Source organism: Bos taurus, chromosome 15, assembly GCF_002263795.3.
Source record: "Bos taurus isolate L1 Dominette 01449 registration number 42190680 breed Hereford chromosome 15, ARS-UCD2.0, whole genome shotgun sequence".
Taxonomy (NCBI): domain Eukaryota; kingdom Metazoa; phylum Chordata; class Mammalia; order Artiodactyla; family Bovidae; genus Bos; species Bos taurus.
The window spans coordinates 33,668,650-33,687,091 of record NC_037342.1 but is presented as its reverse complement, the minus strand read 5'-3'; the positions used below and the strand labels follow the sequence as shown (position 1 = coordinate 33,687,091).

At 44.5% G+C, this 18,442-nt stretch overlaps 1 protein-coding gene, 2 non-coding genes and 1 pseudogene across 3 annotated transcripts; all 4 read left to right on the top strand.

Moving 5' to 3' along the window:
• The first annotated feature begins 3,655 nt into the window (after nt 1–3,655).
• Nucleotides 3,656–8,081, top strand: HSPA8 (heat shock protein family A (Hsp70) member 8). Its single transcript, NM_174345.4, is given in 9 exon segments — nt 3,656–3,725; nt 4,444–4,653; nt 4,948–5,153; nt 5,301–5,453; nt 5,537–6,092; nt 6,298–6,500; nt 6,741–6,939; nt 7,138–7,370; nt 7,658–8,081. Coding segments are annotated over 8 exon segments (1,953 nt in total). The 5' UTR covers nt 3,656–3,725; nt 4,444–4,448; the 3' UTR covers nt 7,856–8,081.
• Nucleotides 6,138–6,225, top strand: LOC112441682 (small nucleolar RNA SNORD14). The gene has a single exon (XR_003029543.1). It is a non-coding gene; the product is annotated as a small nucleolar RNA SNORD14 (small nucleolar RNA).
• Nucleotides 7,460–7,543, top strand: LOC112441683 (small nucleolar RNA SNORD14). The gene has a single exon (XR_003029544.1). It is a non-coding gene; the product is annotated as a small nucleolar RNA SNORD14 (small nucleolar RNA).
• Nucleotides 8,082–8,190: 109 nt separating the features above from the next.
• On the top strand, nt 8,191–17,391 carry LOC132342322 (large ribosomal subunit protein uL16-like; annotated as a pseudogene).
• Nucleotides 17,392–18,442: the final 1,051 nt, after the last annotated feature.

Genomic DNA, 18,442 nt, shown 5'->3' with positions numbered 1-18,442 from the left:
GGAGATCTACAGAAATGCCACAAATTATTACCTGAAATCAGAAATTCTAGAAATTGAAGATTCTGAGATGAGATACTGAAGTCTTAATAGTGATGGTGTGCTTGCTTCTCTTTCAGTCAGGCTTTTGGGTTCAGATATGACAGGCTCTGGGGTTAAAATAAAGTTTGAACCATTACTTGTGTCAAACCATATTCCATTAACCTTGCAAGTCAAATACATTTGATTCTTTAATAAAAAACAAAAAAGGATAAAATAGATGGTAGAAGAAAAGGTATTTGTAGAAAGAAGATACAGATGGAATGATCTGGATGTTTAGAGAATAGCCATTTCAATAAAATATATATACACTAAACTTAAAATTGTAAAATAATGAAGTGATGCCTTTCTTGTTACACTGTATAAAAAGAATTTCAAAACTGCCATTGCAACAAGACATAATTTTGTCTGATTTCTGGTGTTAAGCTGTTTATATTTCAATTTTAACTTCAAGTTGCCTTGTCAATGGGACTGTGTTTGATCACAAAAACCAAATATTTATTACAGATGCATCTGTGTCAGCAATTTAAAAATAAATAAGTGAAGGTGACACTACAGGAGAGGCTGAAGCTCATATAATCTGCACTGGAAATTTATTTATTAGCTTGCTGCCAAGTGAAGAAAAAAACTCAGACTGCATATGATGTATTATTTATTGATTTTAGTGACAAATATATCAAGCACTTTTTTCTCACAAGGCAAGATACTAAGTAGTCCTGGACATACAAAGGGATGACAAAGTTCATAACAGTTTCTGCCATTAAGGACTTAATCAAAATAACAAATAATATTTATTAAGCAATATTTTATGCCAAGGTGAAGTACCAATAAAAAAGTACACACTAACGGGTTCAAACAAATCTGGGGGAAAAAGTTACCAAATTAAATGAGGTAATATATGCAAAGCCCTTAGAATGCTTGGCCTGTGACAGGCACTCAAAAAATGTAAATCATGACCCTCTTTCCCAGCCAGAAGCCCTAGGGTTCAGATTCCAGTACTGTAGCCCTTAAAACCTTGTGCATTTAAAAGAGGTGGAGACAGGGCATTTATCATAATCTGAACTTTAAATACAAGATAAATTCTAGTTAAAAAGAAGAGTCTTTGAATCCTAGAACATGTTCTGAAAGTGACCAGAGACCATAAAGGAAGCTTATCTGCTCAGCTTTCTGCAATCACTGCTATTAGGTGCAGTTCCCCAAACCCGTGTATTTGAGCCTTCGTTCTACTTTCCACTGCTTCATATATTGTAGGTAGTTCAGAGCTAAGTTTAAAAACTTGCAAAACGTAGGGTGTGGTTCACATTGTACTTGATAAGTTGGGTGGGGAGAAGAAGTCTGCAGATGATAAAGAAAATTGAAAAAAGCCTGCCTCAGCACACATTTTTCGCTTTCTGCAGTTCGAGTTACATGAGTTTCCAGGAAGGAAATAACTAATTTTAAAACACCAAAGAATCTGGAATTAACAGCTAGGCTACTCTAGCTCAGCCAGCTGCTTAACTTCCCACAAGTAACATCTCTAAACCTCATTTCTCTCCCAACACAGGAATGAATGCTATGTCTCAGAGAACTGTCTTGATGATAATGAAATAACAAATGAAAGCACATTGTACCCCATGAAAACATCATATAAAACGAGCTCCTTGAAAAATGGCGAGAAATTAGGTGTGTAGCTCCATGGACTCAAGCCCACATTTCCCTCCAGAAGGCAAATACAGAAAGAAAATCCTTTGATCCAATATTCGACTCTGTCTCTAGGCTTTACTGGCTTTGACAAGGGAACGGTAACCCCTTTCTGTCAGCTTCTCTCTCAGTCTGGAGACGTTTCTAATTCCAGCCACACTACTGAAAGTTCTGCTAGGTACTCTTAAAAACCCCTTTCACCTATTTGTGCCCATTCATCTGCTAAACAGGAACACTACAGTCTGTTTGAAAGAGCACACTGGAAAGCATTCAACGTGGTGAGAAAGGCTTAACAAGGCCCCGAACACCACGCCATGCACCACAATTTGAAATTCTAGGTACCCTGTTTTACGCACTCCACTCGTTCAGTAACATTTTCAACGCCTCTCTGCCAGGTCGCTCGGTTAGTTTTTGACGAAAGTCAAGGCAGGAAATGTATTACCTCATATTACTGAGAACAGGAGGCTCAGGAAGTCTAAATACAAGGACATCGGGCTACCGGAAGCCAGGTTCCTAACGCCTGGATCATTTACAAGTAAAGAACTTCCTGCTGCTGCTGCTAAGTCGCTTCAGTCGTGTCCGACTCTGTGCGACCCCACAGACGGTAGCCCACCAGGCTCCCCCGTCCCTGGGATTCTCCAGGCAAGAACACTGGAGTGGGTTGCCATTTCCTTCTCCAATGCGTGAAAGTGAAGTCGCTCAGTCGTGTCCGACTCTTAGCGACCCCATGGACTGCAGCCCACCAGGCTCCTCCGCCCATGGGATTTTCCAGGCAAGAGTACTGGAGTGGGTTGCCATTGCCTTCTCCGAAGAACTCCCTAGTTTTTCTTTAAAAACACAAAAGTGAAAAGTGCGGGGACCCGGGCCGGTGGAGGAGGGGCCAAGCCAAGAAGCCCCATCTATTTTCGGCGGGAGATTAGGGGCGGCGGAGGCATCAGCGCTCCAAAAACCGAGTTTGGCCATCTATTTCGCTGAGGGTCGACACAGCATCCCACCCCGGAGGTTGAGAAGTCGAACCCGCCCCCCCGCCCCCAATCTCTGCGTGGGGGTCAGCCGGCCTCCAGTTTCCATGACATGAGGTGCTAGGTGCCTGTCCGGCTAACCTGTCGCACCCTGCGCAGAGGCGAGACCCCCAACCTCCCTTCTTGCCGCCACGGCGGCTGGCCGGCTTCTTCCATCCCTACATCTGGGTGCCACTGGACAAGTTACCCTCCCAGCGCCCTGGGGTAGGAACGTCCGACTCCGCCGCTCTGGATCAGCTCTAGACTAGAGCCGCGCTGGCTACGTGGGTGCGTGATCTCCGGGAGGTCCTAGAAAATCACCTATAAGGCCAGGGTGGGAGTCGGGCAAGAGAATTGTGGGGGAGGGGCGCAACCTTAGCCGCCATTTTGTCCTCGCTCCACTTCCGTCTTCTCTCCCCGGCTCCCGCGGCCGGACCCCTCCCCGCAGGCCCTGAGCTCTAGCTCCCGGGGTTCCGCATGGGCAGGATTGCGGGTCGCGCTGCTGTTATTGGCTGGTTCCAGATTGGCCCGCCCCGCTTCCTCCCTCTCCTTCCGTCCCTCCCGCCTGAGCTTTCTGGGGACGCATGCGCAGCGGCAGACGCGCCCTTCCTCCCCCCCCGCAGCCCTCCGCCAGGGGTGACTGAGGACTCCCGCGCGCGGGCTCCGTCGGCCCCACCCTCCCTTTCCCCGGGGCCATTCGGAGAGCGGGGGCGAGAATGAAAGTTCCAGAACGCTGCGGTGAGTGCGTCATCGGGAGGCGGGGCGGGCTGCGGCCAGGAGAGGCAGGCCCGAGCGGTAGAACCGGGTTCGTCATTGGGTCTTGCGGATGTGGCCGCGCCCCCATTGGCTGAGGGAGATATGATGGGCACCGGCAGGGGCGGGCTCCTTCTGGAAGGTTCTGAGGCAGGGTATAAGAGACGGGGCGGCGGGCGGAAACCGGTCTCATTGGACGCACCGGCAGCATTCCAGGTTGCTGACTCTTTCAGCAGAGCCGGGCCTACGCTTTTGGTAAGTAAGGCCTACATATTTCAGCCTTCGATGGTTTGTCGGCAGCATAAAGGTCTCTGCAGGCTGCATGGATTTGCGGCCGCCTGGGACTTTCTGAACATCTCAGGCGGGGGGTGGTGTCTGGCAATTCTTTTGCCTGGATTGGGGGGCTTTGTTGAGGGGAAGCGGCAGCCCAGGGGTCCAATCGCGACCGAGGAGCGGGGCACGGAGGGAAGGCGGCGTGGGAGGCCATGCGGTGAGAAAGGGGCTGCACTCGTCTACAGGGCGTGGAGCTAGCGGCTTAAAGAGTCGGCGGCTCTGTTTCCTCCTTTTAAGATCCAGTGCTCTTAAAAGAGGAAGCCGTCATTGGCGCGGCTCCAAGATGGGGGAGGGGGCTTCAGGGCATTTGCAGGCCTTGCGGCTTTGAGTACGGGTAGGGGGCAGGGCTAAGGTTCAGCCCGGGGCACGGGACCACGTGTTCAGCTATGCCGCAGAACAGACCCTCCTTGCCGGTTTTTCTGTCTGCGGCGGCCTCCGCGGTTGGCAAGGCAACCTTACTGCAGCGCTTTACACGCTTGCTGTGATCCTCCCGCGTGATTATTTCCGACAAGGACAGAGTTGCTTGGGTGAGGTGCTAAGTAGAATTTTCAGAGTGGTCGTACCAGTTTGCGTTGACTTGGTAAATGTCTTGGTGTTTAATCCGGTTTTTTACCCCCCCCCCCCTTTTTTCCGCCTTTAGCAACCATGTCTAAAGGACCTGCAGTTGGCATTGATCTTGGCACCACCTATTCTTGTGTGGGTGTCTTCCAGCACGGAAAGGTGGAAATAATTGCCAATGATCAGGGGAACCGAACCACCCCAAGCTATGTCGCCTTTACTGATACCGAACGGTTAATCGGTGATGCAGCAAAGAACCAAGTCGCAATGAATCCCACCAACACGGTTTTTGGTAAGCCTTAATTGTATTGTGAATTTGAGGGATTTAGGCAGTGTGTAATTTGAGAAGCTGTTAAGTGTGAGGCGGCCATGAAATCCTTGAGAATAAGAAAAGATAAACCTGTAAGAAACTTAATTATCCTTTCAAAATCTAATTGTAGTATCATGGTTATTTAGAAGTTGAATCCATTTAGTTGTATGAACCTGCATTGACAGCATTTAGTCAGTAGGAAGGTGAGTTTAAGTTCTTAGTGAAAAGATGATGTATAATGAAATCCAAGGTAACAGTGTTTGATATCTTTGATAGATGCCAAACGACTTATTGGACGAAGATTTGATGATGCTGTTGTCCAGTCTGATATGAAACATTGGCCCTTCATGGTGGTGAATGATGCTGGCAGGCCTAAGGTTCAAGTAGAATACAAGGGAGAGACAAAGAGTTTTTACCCAGAGGAGGTGTCATCCATGGTCCTGACAAAGATGAAGGAAATCGCAGAAGCCTACCTTGGGAAGGTGAGTACCATAGTGCAGGAGGATGTGGAGGTTACCAGATTTCTTGGTAGTGTGGGGTTCTGGCTGACTCAAGGGTGAGTGGTAAAAATAGAATGATGAAGATGTATTTTTGCGTATCCAACTTGTTTTAATCTTTTTTCTTGCTAGACGGTTACCAACGCTGTCGTCACAGTACCTGCCTATTTTAATGACTCTCAGCGTCAGGCTACCAAAGATGCTGGAACTATTGCTGGTCTCAACGTACTTCGAATCATCAATGAGCCAACTGCTGCTGCTATTGCCTATGGCTTAGACAAAAAGGTACATATATGTTCTATATATGTCTGAGTCAAAACTGATTTATCACAAACATGAAAATAAATGGTTTGTATTTTAACTTTCAGGTTGGAGCAGAAAGAAACGTGCTGATCTTTGATTTAGGGGGTGGCACTTTTGATGTGTCAATCCTCACTATTGAGGATGGAATCTTTGAGGTCAAATCTACAGCTGGAGATACTCACTTGGGTGGAGAAGACTTTGACAACCGCATGGTTAACCATTTTATTGCGGAGTTCAAGCGTAAACACAAGAAGGATATCAGTGAAAACAAGAGGGCTGTCCGTCGCCTCCGTACTGCTTGTGAGCGTGCTAAGCGCACTCTCTCTTCCAGCACCCAGGCCAGTATTGAGATTGATTCCCTCTATGAAGGAATCGACTTCTATACCTCTATTACCCGTGCCCGATTTGAAGAATTGAATGCTGACTTGTTCCGTGGCACCCTGGACCCTGTGGAGAAAGCCCTTAGGGATGCCAAACTGGACAAGTCTCAGATTCATGATATTGTCTTGGTTGGTGGCTCAACCCGTATCCCCAAGATTCAGAAACTTCTCCAGGACTTCTTCAACGGGAAAGAACTGAATAAGAGCATCAACCCTGATGAGGCTGTTGCATATGGTGCAGGTAATCTCTTTAGCTAAACAGCAGTTACGAGGCCTAAGCTAAATTTCGCTGTGATGAATGATTTTTAAACATTCGTAGTTTCCACCAAAAGCTTTAGTTAATGATGGCAAAACTTCCTTGGATGTCTGAGCGATTGAGAATTGTTAGTAAGATAATGAGTTCAACTGTGGTTTTCTTTAAAAAAATAATTTTCTTTTTAATGTAGCTGTCCAGGCAGCCATTTTGTCTGGAGACAAATCTGAAAATGTTCAAGACTTGCTGCTGTTGGATGTCACTCCTCTTTCCCTTGGAATTGAAACTGCTGGTGGAGTCATGACTGTCCTCATCAAGCGCAATACTACCATTCCTACCAAGCAGACGCAGACTTTCACCACCTACTCTGACAACCAGCCTGGTGTGCTCATTCAGGTAAGCTGGCTCAGTTTGAGCTGCTGTAAAATTGGGCAGGATTTGTTCTGCTGTGATGATGGATTCCAAAACCATTCGTAGTTTCCACCAGAAATCCTGTGTTGGCCAACTCCTTCCTTGGATGTCTGAGCGATCAGTCTTGCCTAATCAAGCTTATATAAATTTAAGCTAGCAGAGAAACCCTGAGTTTTCCCCTCTGTTTTTGTAGAATTTCTGTAATACTGAATGTAATTTCTATAGGTTTATGAAGGTGAGCGTGCCATGACCAAGGATAACAACCTGCTTGGCAAGTTTGAACTCACGGGCATACCTCCTGCCCCCCGTGGTGTTCCTCAGATTGAAGTCACTTTTGATATTGATGCCAATGGCATCCTCAATGTTTCTGCTGTGGATAAGAGCACAGGAAAAGAGAACAAGATTACCATCACTAATGACAAGGGTGAGTTTGGGCTACATGTTGTGTATAGTGAGATCTAGTTTTTTAAGACGTTGGGGTTTTGAGTTTTATTTTCCAGGTGTTTCATCTTCCTTAAGAGCATTTAGCCAAGAGATCACACTTAATCGCTAAATGGAGTTGCAGGGTAATTGTTTATTCTTGCATAAAAGGTTGCACCTAAAACACTGGTTAATCTTACAGGCCGCTTGAGCAAGGAAGACATTGAACGCATGGTTCAAGAAGCAGAGAAGTACAAAGCTGAAGATGAGAAGCAGCGGGACAAGGTGTCTTCAAAGAATTCGCTTGAATCCTACGCCTTCAACATGAAAGCTACTGTTGAGGATGAGAAACTTCAGGGCAAGATTAATGATGAAGACAAACAGAAGATTCTTGACAAGTGTAATGAAATAATCAACTGGCTGGATAAGAACCAGGTTTGTAATTATTGCTAGAAACTTCAGGGTATGGGGTTTTGTGTGTTAAGGGCTTTAGCAAAAACTTAGGTTGGTTTTTTAAATTGAGGTCACAATGATGAATGGTCCAAAACATTCGCGGTTTCCACCAGAACCCTAGATGTTGGCAATTCCTTCCTTGGATGTCTGAGTGACCCAAGACCTCCAATGTAACCTAAATGCTGTTTATAGTGTCAGGTTGATTGCATCAAAGTTAACCTTCCATTTAAAGAATTTATGGTCATAGAATGTTTTTTATTTCCCTTTAGACTGCAGAGAAGGAAGAATTTGAACATCAGCAGAAGGAGCTGGAAAAAGTCTGCAACCCCATCATTACCAAGCTGTACCAGAGTGCAGGAGGCATGCCTGGGGGAATGCCAGGAGGAATGCCTGGGGGCTTCCCTGGTGGTGGAGCTCCTCCATCAGGTGGTGCCTCCTCTGGGCCCACCATTGAAGAGGTTGATTAAGCCAGCCTAGCATAGATTTAGCATTGTTCCACACAAAACATGGAAGGACCCAAATTGTAGCAAATTCCGTGGCAGTTACGAAGTTGAGCTGCTATAGTAAATAAACTGGGCATTCTTGATACTTGAACATGGAATGTGTGTGCACATGGAAAAACATTGCACTTTACAAGCACTGTATTGTAAGTGGAAAAATGCAATGTCTTAAATAAAATTGTATTTAAAATTGGCACCATCAAATTGTCTTGACTCTGCTTACAAGGGTAGTTAAGTGGGTTTGGGAATTATTTCTCTGGCTAAATATTATAATAGTATCTTAGTTGTCAGATTGTTCAACCTAAGTGAATGCTTAAAGGCTTTGAATTAAGGTAAAGTGGGAAAACATTTCTATTACTATACTCTTGACATAGTGCTAAGTCTATGTTACTACTGTGTAGTTTGAACTGTAGATACTGATGCTTTGCAGGGTCATAGGTTGGGAACAGGTATCTGAAATACTCGGTAAATCTTGTGGTTGACTGAAACAGTTCAGAAGACATTGAGGCAAAAATTGGGCAAGGAAATGGATAACAGGTTACAATCTGCAACTAGACCATCTTACTCTGAAGCCCTGTTAATCCACTGGCAGGCTTTTCTGTTACCTAACTTGAGGCTTAGGAATTGGGTGCTGTGAAGGTGGCTGTTGAGGTTGGCATAGTGAGGGCCTTTGCCCATCATGTAATTAAGTTTGATAAATTGGGCATCTAATTCTGATTTCGTTTTAAATCAATAGACAACGTTAACTCAGGAACTTGAGAGGCAGAAGAAGATTCTGAATAGTTGTGCTTCTCAAGCCTAATTACACTGGACTGCCTTTAGGTAAGCTTTCTTGGGAACAAAGACCTCAGTATACCTTGGCTGTTTAATCTTGAGTTGACAGAATCAAAGGAATGTTGGGCTATGGGTCAGAGGTCTTGCATCTGGCAGTGTGAATCCTGTAAAGTCATCTTTGTGAGATAATATGTGTTCCACATTCGCAACCCGATGGACTAGGAGTCCTCTGTCCATGGGATTTTGCAGGCAAGAGTACTGTAGTGGGTTGACATAAGTGCCGCCCTTAGAGTATCTGAACTGGCCCAGGGATGGAACCTGTGTCTTTCAGGTCTCCTGCATTGGCAGGTGGGTTCTAGCACCATCCATGTGCTCGTGATTCCTGCTTAACGACAGTCTGCCACCTAGTGGTCATTTAGGGAAAACTAGGCCAGGGATGGTGGTCTATAAAGTCAGTTTAAGCTCATAGCAGAGTGACCATGGCAGTGGCACCTCACTCCAGTACTCTTGGCTGGAAAATCCCGTGGACTGAGGAGCCTGGCAAGCTTCAGTCCATGGGGTCGCTGAGGGTGGGACACAACTGAGCAACTTTGACTTTTCACTTTCGTGCATTGGAGAAGGAAATGGCAACCCACTCCAGTGTTCTTTCCTGGAGAATTCCAGGGACAGGGAAGCCTGTTGGGTTGCCGTCTGTGGGGTCGCACAGAGTCGGACACTGAAGCGACAGTGCAGAGTGACCAGTAACCCCAGGCTGCTTTAGGTCTCTACTTTGTGTAGCTTTTGGTTCTTCAGTGACCCAACCAACATAGATTGGATTTCAAAATAATGTTTCTACATTAAGTAAACAGTTTTATTTTCAGGTTAGTGGGTATAGCTAGTAGGCTGTCATTGGTAAAACAGTTGAAGTTTAGTAAGATAAAGAATTCAGTAAAATATAACAGTAGTGCATTGCCTATTTTGTGACTTAGGTGTTAATGTTTGACATTGCTCCAGGAAGTTTTGAGCCAGCAGTGAAAGTCATTTTTTCATCAGGTCATGAAGGTGACCTGGTGCAAACCCTGTGGAGCATTTTTGGATTTTTGGTTTGGTTTTTTTTTGAGACCACTGAATACTTTTGTATGTGATCTTGGTGAGAAAATTTGAAATGAAATGTAATAGTGAAACACAAGACCTAGCACAATGAAAGGTTATTGGTGGTAGCCATTACTACAAGTTGAACAAAATACATGTTTCTTCAATGAGACTGAAGTAAAATGCACTATTTCCTTTACACAGATGGAAATAATGCATTATTGCAGGGCTTGTATAATAGGGTTTGGCAGAAGTTAGGATTAACTATTTGCTAGTTGCACAGATTTTTCTGTATTTAGTCTAAAAAGAATGCATATGAGGATTCTTGAGAAGTTAAGAGAGGTTGAGTAAACTTCAATTACGCTGGGTGAGGAGAGCCAGTCAGGCATTTAAGTATTGGGTAGACTTTATTCTAGAACTCTGCTCTTGCATACCAGTGTAGCGGCACTGGCTCATCTCAGTGTAGAGCTGGGCTTCACATTTAGTGAGGAATTTTTTTTTTTTTTTTAAAGCAAGGGAGTTTGTTATTTGAGAAAAGTTGGAGTTATATACCCAAGTGGCACTAGTCGTAATCTGCCTGCCAGTGCGGGAGATGGAGAGATGCAGGAATGATCTCTGGGTCAGGAAGGTCTGGAGGAAGGCATGGCAACCCACTCCAGTATTTTTGCCTGGAAAATCTGACATGCTACAGTCTGTAGGGTTGCAAAAAGATAGCACTGAATAGACTTGGGATGCACTTAATGATTTTGGTCTCAATGTTCATCATACTTAAAAAGTTCACTGTTAGGTGTTTCCCCGCTCACCCCAGTCTTTGGTGTTCAAACTTGGAGACAACTTTTGCAGCAAGTTTTAAGAAACCCAATGACTGAAGTCAGTTTTTGTCTTCCACTTTTGCAATAGTGTTTTTTAATTTGCTGTGGGCTAAGCCCTGACAGCAGTAGAGGCAGAAGCTGCTAAAGATGTGTTCCAGCCTTAAAAATGTCTAGACTAGCAGGAGAGATTGCCATGCACAAGATGAAGACAGTTACAAGGCGGCATCCTTACTGTGGGAAGACACTAGCAATGTGTATGAATTAGGTTGTTTATCACAGCTTAGGAAAAAATGTGGAGAAGGCGGCCATAAGAACAGCATTTTTTCCATTCAGTTTAAATGAAGTTAAGTGGTTTCCATTTAATCTTACCTTATTTGATTATCTTTTAACAACCATAGAACAAGGGTTGGGTCGTCTGGCTGTGCATGTGTAAGTCTACAGGATGACCAAAGCAACTTCTGTGTGGATTATTGTAATGTGGTTATAAAGAGTCATGCCTCTGGATGCCTGGCATTTAAATTTTGCACAGGGTGCCATTGACTTGGGAAGAGAGCAAAAAGCTCAGGGTCCCTCAATCTCCATGTCCACTTTTAAGAGTTACACCCTCATTTCAGCTGGACTTACTAACACTTAACAATGCTATGGTTGTGTTTAGAAATGTGTTTTTAGTATTCTAATTGAGTAACAGTAATTGTACTTCTAAACTGTCAAAGAATAATTTTTGTCTTTAAAAGCCAGAGCCATATATTTATGCCTTAAAATATTAACTGCAGTCTTTGTGTACTTAAAATGTACTATAAAGAAAATGATGCCTGCAAACAATGCCTTGCTCCAACAATACTGGGTATTTGCTTCAACAATATTGCTGTACAGTATACCTTCATAGAAAAAATAGCCTTTTTAGTTCTATTAAGATGGAATGGAGTTGGTGAAGGAGAGGGAGTCCTGGCGTGCTGCAGTCCATGGGGTTGCGGTCACTGCTGGGCAACTGAACGACAACCAGGTGGACTGGAGTGATGAGTGATTGGGACAGACTGGAAAGGTTGAGGGCTTTCCTTTCAGTAGTCTGTGGATGGCTGTAAGGACATCTTTATCCACTAGATGGCGGTAGGCAACTTAGAAAATGACAGCTGAGGGCGGCTGCTGAAACATTTTCACTTAGGTTCCTGCTTTTTGTTCGTTTCACAAGTTGCCTAACTGGAAGCACAGCAAATGCTGAGGAAGTCCGCCTCAAATGTTCACATTCACATTCCAGGCAAAGCATTCCCAGCTGAGTAAGTTGAACAGGTGCCCTGATGAGGTGTATGGGTTTAAGTAGAGATTTTAGAGTAACTTGAGACAGGTAAGTCAGATACAGAGCTTTGAAATGTACAGGGATGCAGGGAAAAAAGGGGCGTCTCCGTGGGAAGAGAAAAATCGTCTCTCCTGATCCTTTCATGGTCCATTTTTCCAAGTTTAAACTGTTAACGTTATTTCGTTCATCACCCTTGACTCTGACTCCTTAGACTCAGTACCTGTATGAAGTGTTTGAATTCCTCACTAAACTCAAGCTCATGAATGAATGAATGTAAGAATATCTATACTCTCCTGTATAATGTCTGGCACATTATATAAGCATGTAATGGCAAATGAGAAGGGGTGGGGCAGGTACCCAAGAGGTGAGTGGTAGAATATGTTCTCTTTGAGCTTTATGATGGTTTGGTCATGGCTCTTGGAGTGGTGAGAGGCTGGCTGGGTTCAGGCTCCCTACAAATGTTTGCTACAGTTGCTCATTGCAGAGCTGGGGAACCGCATTAGGGCTGCATGAGGTGAGGAAACGATCAAGCCTGGAGCAGCTCTAGCCAAAGGAGACTTGGCGGTAACAGAGCTGTCAGTCTTTGGCCTGAGGGACCACTTGCTCTCTTTAGATTGCCCCTGAGATCTGGGTGATACGGGGAGTGAGTGTGCTGAGCAGTATGAGGACAGTCAGGGCTTACCAGGAAGACTGAGGCCTTTCCTAATAAGCTGGGCTATAGTTCATAGGATGCAGCCAACCCCAGGGCCCTAAGGAAAAGGCTGTGGATCTTCTTGACCTTGGATTAGACACAAAACAACAAGCAACCAAAGAAAACAGGTATGTTGGACTTCAAAAAATTAAAAATGTGCTTAAAATGACACTATCAATATAGTGAAGAAAGGCAACCCACAGAATTGGGGAAAATACTTGTGTGTGTATGTGCTCAGTTGCTTCAGTCATGTCTAACTGTGACCTGTGGGCTGTAGCCCACCAGGCTCCTCTGTCCGTGGGATTCTCTAGGCAAGAATACTGGAGTGGGTTGCCATGCCCTCTTCCAGGGAATCTTCCCAACCCAGGAATTGAACCCATATTTCTGGCATCTCCTGTATCACAGACAGGCTCTATTGTACCTAATAAAGTACTGCTATCCAAAATGTACTAAAAAAAACTCTTGTAAACTCAAAAGAGAGAAACCAGTGTTTACAGGGGACAGCTGATCTAAATAGGTATGTCTCCAAAGAAGATACACAATAGCTAATAAGCACAGGGAAAGATGCTCAATATCATTAGTGATCAGAGAACTGGAAATCGAAACCTCAGTGAGAAGTTCAGACTCACTAGGATGTCTGGACAGGAACAGTTGGCAAGGATGTACAGGAATTGGAACCCTCATACACTGCTAATATGGATGTAAAATGCGGCAACCTGTTTGCAAAACAGTCTGGCAATTCCTCAAAAGTTAAACTTAGAATTAATTAACATATGACCCAGGCATTCTACCAGTTATGTACCCAAGAGAAATTAAAATATACATCCACACAAGCACTTACACACACAGTATTACAATACTTCAAAAAAGACCATAACCCAAATGTCCTTCAACTAATGAATGGATAAATAAAACAGTATATCCACACAATGGAATATTACTTGGCTATAAGAAGGAATGAAGTATTGATACATGCTCTAACGTAGATGATCCTTGATTATATGAAATGTCCAGAATAGGTAAATCTTTTGAGATAGGAAGTAGAAATAGGTGCTTTCATATTGCTGGGGAAAAGGACAGTTGGGGAGAGATGCAGAGTTATTGCAGACAGTTATGGGGTTTTGTTTTGGAATGATGAGATCATTCTAATTAGTTGTGGCAACAGTTGTATAATTCTATGAATATGCTAAAATACTGAATTGCGTACTTTAAATAGATAAATTGTGTGGTACAAATATGACAATTTCAACAAAGCACTTAAAAATTTGGGAGGGGTTGGAGAAGAAGTTGCAGAGCTGGCTTCCACAAAGAGGGGAGGTGGGGAGGGAGAAAGAGGATGTATGTGAATATAAGATTTTTACTCTCAAGGAACCAAGTAATGTTGGCTGTGCGTTGGTTTTCCTTTTTATCCCCAGCTTCACTGACATAATTGTCATATAATATTGTGTCAGTTTAAGGGGTGCAATGTGTTTGTTTGATACTCATATTGTGAAGTGATTACCACAGTAAGGTTAGTTAGCACCTTCATCACTTTACATAATTGCCATTTACTTTTTGTTTATGGTGAGAACATGTATGATTTACTCTCTTGAATGGACATGTGGACATGGGTTGGGGGGAAAGGTAGAGTAAGATAAATTGAGAGAGTAACATTGACATATATACACTCAGTTCAGTCTCTCAGTCGTGTCCGACTCTTTGCGACCCTGTGGACTGCAGCACGCCAGGCCTCCCTGTCCGTGGCCAACTCCTGGAGTTTACTCAGACTCATGTCCATCAAGTCAGTGATGCCATCCAGCCATCTCATCTGTTGTCCCCTTCTCTTGCCTTCAGTCTTTCTCAGCATCAGGGTCTTTTCCAATGAGTCAGTTCTTCCCATCAGGTGGCCAATGTATTGGAGCTTCAGCTTCAGCATCAGTCCTTCCGATGAATATTCAGGACTGATTTCCTTTAGGATGGACTGGTTGGATCTCCTTGCAGTCCAAGGGACTCTCAAGAGTCTTCTCCAACACCACAGTTCAGAACCATCAATTCTTTAGTGCTCAGCTTTCTTTATAGTCCAACTCTCACATCCATACATGACTACTGGAAAAACCATAGCTTTGACTAGATGGACCTTTGTTGGCAAAATAATGTCTCTGCTTTTTAATGTGCTATCTAGGTTGGTCATAGCTTTCCTTCCAAAGAGCAAGCATCTTTTAATTTCATGGCTGCAGTCACCGTCTGCAGTGATTTTGGAGCCCCAAAAAACAGAGTCTGTCACTGTTTCCATTGTTTCCCCATCTATTTGCCATGAAGTGATGGGATCAGATGCCATGATCTTAGTTTTCTGAAGGTTGAGTTTTAAGCCAACTTTTCACTCTCTCACTTTCATCAAGAGGCTCGTTAGTTCTTCACTTTCTGCCATAAGGGTGGCGTCATCTGCATATCTGAGGTTATTAATATTTCTCCTGGCAATCTTGATTCCAGCTTGTGCTTCATCTAGCCCAGCGTTTCTCATGATGTACTCTGCATGTAAGTTAAATAAGCAGGGTGACAATATACAGCCTTGAAAGGAATATACCTTCCTTTCCCTGTTTGGAACCAGTCTGTTGTTCCATGTCCAGTTCTAACTGTTGCTTCCTGACCTGCATACACATTTCTCAGGAGGCAGGTCAGGTGGTCTGGTATTCCCATCTCTTGAAGAATTTTCCACAGTTTGTTGTGATCCACACAGTCAAAGGCTTTGGCCTAGTCAATAAAGCAGATGTTGTTCTGAAACTCTTGATTTTTGATGATCCAACGGATGTTGGCAATTTGATCTCTGGTTCCTCTGCTTTTTCTAAATCCAGCTTGAACATCTGGAAGTTCACAGTTCACGTACTGTTGAAGCCTGGTTTGGAGAATTTTCAGCATTACTTTGCTAGTGTGTGAGATGAGTGCAATTGTGTGGTAGTTTGAGCGTTCTTTCGCATTGCCTTTCTTTGGGATTGGAATATATATATACTACCATGTATAAAATAGAAAGTTTGTGTATAGCACAAGGAGCTCAATTCAGTGCTCTGCAGTGACCTAGTGGGGAGGCTCAAGAGGGAGGGGATGTAGGTATATAGAGAGCTGATTCACTTCATTATACAGCAGAAACTAACAGTATTGTAAAGCAGTTATACTCCAATTTAAAAAAAAAAACATTTACTCTCTTAGCAATTTCTAAGTATTCAGTACATATATGTCATGGGGCTGTACATTAGATCCTCGAACTTACTTATCTTGTGACTGAAAGTTTAGACCCTTTTGCCATACTCTCCCATATCCCTAATGCCCTGTGCTGTGCTGTTTTTTTGGTCACACCTGCGGCATGCAGGATATTGGTTCCCTGACCAGTGATCAAACCCACACCCCCTGCAGCGGAAGTACAGAATCTTGACTGCTGGACCTGGACCACCAAGGAAGCCCTGTGCTGTTGTTTTCTAGTGCCTACACTTCCCTTTGAGACATTGTGGACTCTCAAACCAAGCAGATACAGATTCCAAACCCAGGAGCTGAAACAGTTAGGTTGGTGGGCTGAAAGAAAGCAAGCCCGCAGGCAAGTAACCACTTGAGAGACCCTGCAAATATTCACCGGAAATCTTTTTGTTGATTTAGTGTTTCTTACGTGTCTGTCTGGGACCTGCTCTGCCGTTTACTGGGTTTGTGACCTTGGGCAAATTATTCTTTCTGAAACTGCGTATCTTTACCTATGAAATGGGGATTATAGTCATCAACCATGAGGCTTGTTAGGAGGATTAAATGAGGCAGTGTATGTAGATTGTTTAGCTCTGTGCCTGACTCATAGAGTAAGCGTTAGGACAGCTAGTATTATTAACTATTAGTTAGATAATATTAACATTTCCTAAGGCTGCCATAACAGAGTACCAAAAACTTAGGGGACTTCCCTGGTGGTCCAGTGGTTAAACACTTTACCTTCTAATGCGGGGTGTGCGGTGATTTGATTCCTGGTCAGGAGCTAAGATCCCGCATGCCTCATGGCCAAAAAACAAAACAGAAGCAATATTGTAACAAATAAAGACTTTAAAAATGGTCCACATCAAAAATCTGTAACTCTCCCTTTGGCACGCCACTGAAGATCTTGGTGTCATCATGGGCCACTGCCCTGCCCAGCGTTACCGGTATTGTAAGAGCAAGCCGTACCCAGAGTCTCACTTCTGCCAAGGTGTCCCTGATGCTGAGATGCATCTTTGACATGGTGCGGAAGAAGGCAAAACTGGATGAGTTCCCTCTCTGTGGCCACATGGGGTCAGATGAGTATGAGCAGCTCTCTTCCAAAACCGTGGAGGCTGCCCATATTTGTGCCAACAAGTACAAAAAGTGGTGAAAAGGTGTGGCAAAGGTGGCTTTTACATCCAAGTGCAGCTCCACCCTTCCACATCATCCTCATCAACAAGGTGTTCTGTCTTGTCCTGGAGCTGACAGGCTCCAGACAGGTATGTGCGGTGCCTCTGGAAAGCCCCAGGGCACAGTGGCCAGGGTCCACGTTGGCCAAGTGACGATGTCCATCTGCACCAAGCTGCAGAACAAGAAGCATGTGATTGAGGCCCTCCGCAGGGCCAAGTTCAAGGTCCCTGGACGCCAGAAGGTCCCCAGAAGTGGGGATCTTCAAAGTTTAATGTGGATAAATTTGGAAACGTGGTGGCCAAAGAGTGGTTCTTCCCCTGTGGCTGGGGGTCAGATACTCGCCCAGCCGTGCTCCTCTAGACAGAGGGCCTTGGGCTGTCCCCTCCTTACTCATGCATGCCTAGCAATAAATCCTACTTCCCTGACCCCCGAAACCCCTACAAAGTACCAAAAACTTAACAGAGATGTATTGTCACAGTTCTGGAGGCTAGCAGTTGGAAATCAAGGTGTTGGCTGTGCCATGCTCTCGAGTACTCAGGGAGGGAGTGGTCCGGCTCGTCCCTTCTGGCTTTTGATGGCTGCCTGCATCCTTGGGCTTAAAGATGCATCCGTCCAGTCACGTGACTGTCTTCTCCCTGTATGTCTTCACGTCTTTTTCCCTCTGTGCATGTCTGTTTCTGTGTCCAAATTCTTTTTTTTTTTAAAATAAGGACAGCAGTCATACTGGGTTAGGACCCACCATAGTGACCTCATTTTAACCAATTACCTCTGTAATGACTGTTTCCAAACGAGGTCACATTCCGAGGTTGTGGGGATTAGGACTTTTAACCTTTTTTTTTTTTTAATTGGGGTGAAGGGGACACGATTCACCCCATGACAGTCACATTCCCAGTCATCACAGAAGAGGAATCCCCTCCCCAGCTTTTGTGCAAGAATAGAAAGTAAAGCAGCTGAAATCTGAATACCTGTTCTTATGGGGGACCAACCAAAAGGCCTTCCTTTAAAGTCTCTTTCTCAGAAGCAGGCGCACCGGAGGCCACCAGCTGTGGACAGTGCTCCCTTGCATCCTTTTACCCCTTGGTCCCTCTGGATTTTCCACCAACGCCTAATTCTGTTATTTCCAGTGATTTCCCCATGGGCAGCAGTTTATTTCTGTCATTAAGTCTCTGATGAAATCTTTAGCCATGAAATATTTAGTCCAATCCCAACAAATCGTGTATAGTGTTAACATGTCACAAGCTGCCCGTGGCCTGCATTATGTGGTAATTTGGAAGCGAGAGGAGTGATAATGCAGGGCCGGGCTTCTTTTGTGAGCTCGCATTAATGCTGGAGCTGGTGATGTCAATTGACAGCCCATCGATTTGGACTAATAGTGCATGGAGGGGGCAGAATTGGGGCGAGGTAGGGGATAAAGGATATTGACGGTCAGTCGCCAGGATCCCGGCAGCTTTTAATCTATTATTGCTCTCCTTTAATGCAACTTCCGTGTCAACTGCATTTACTTCCACTGGCTCTGCCTGCTGTGCTGAACTGTGAAG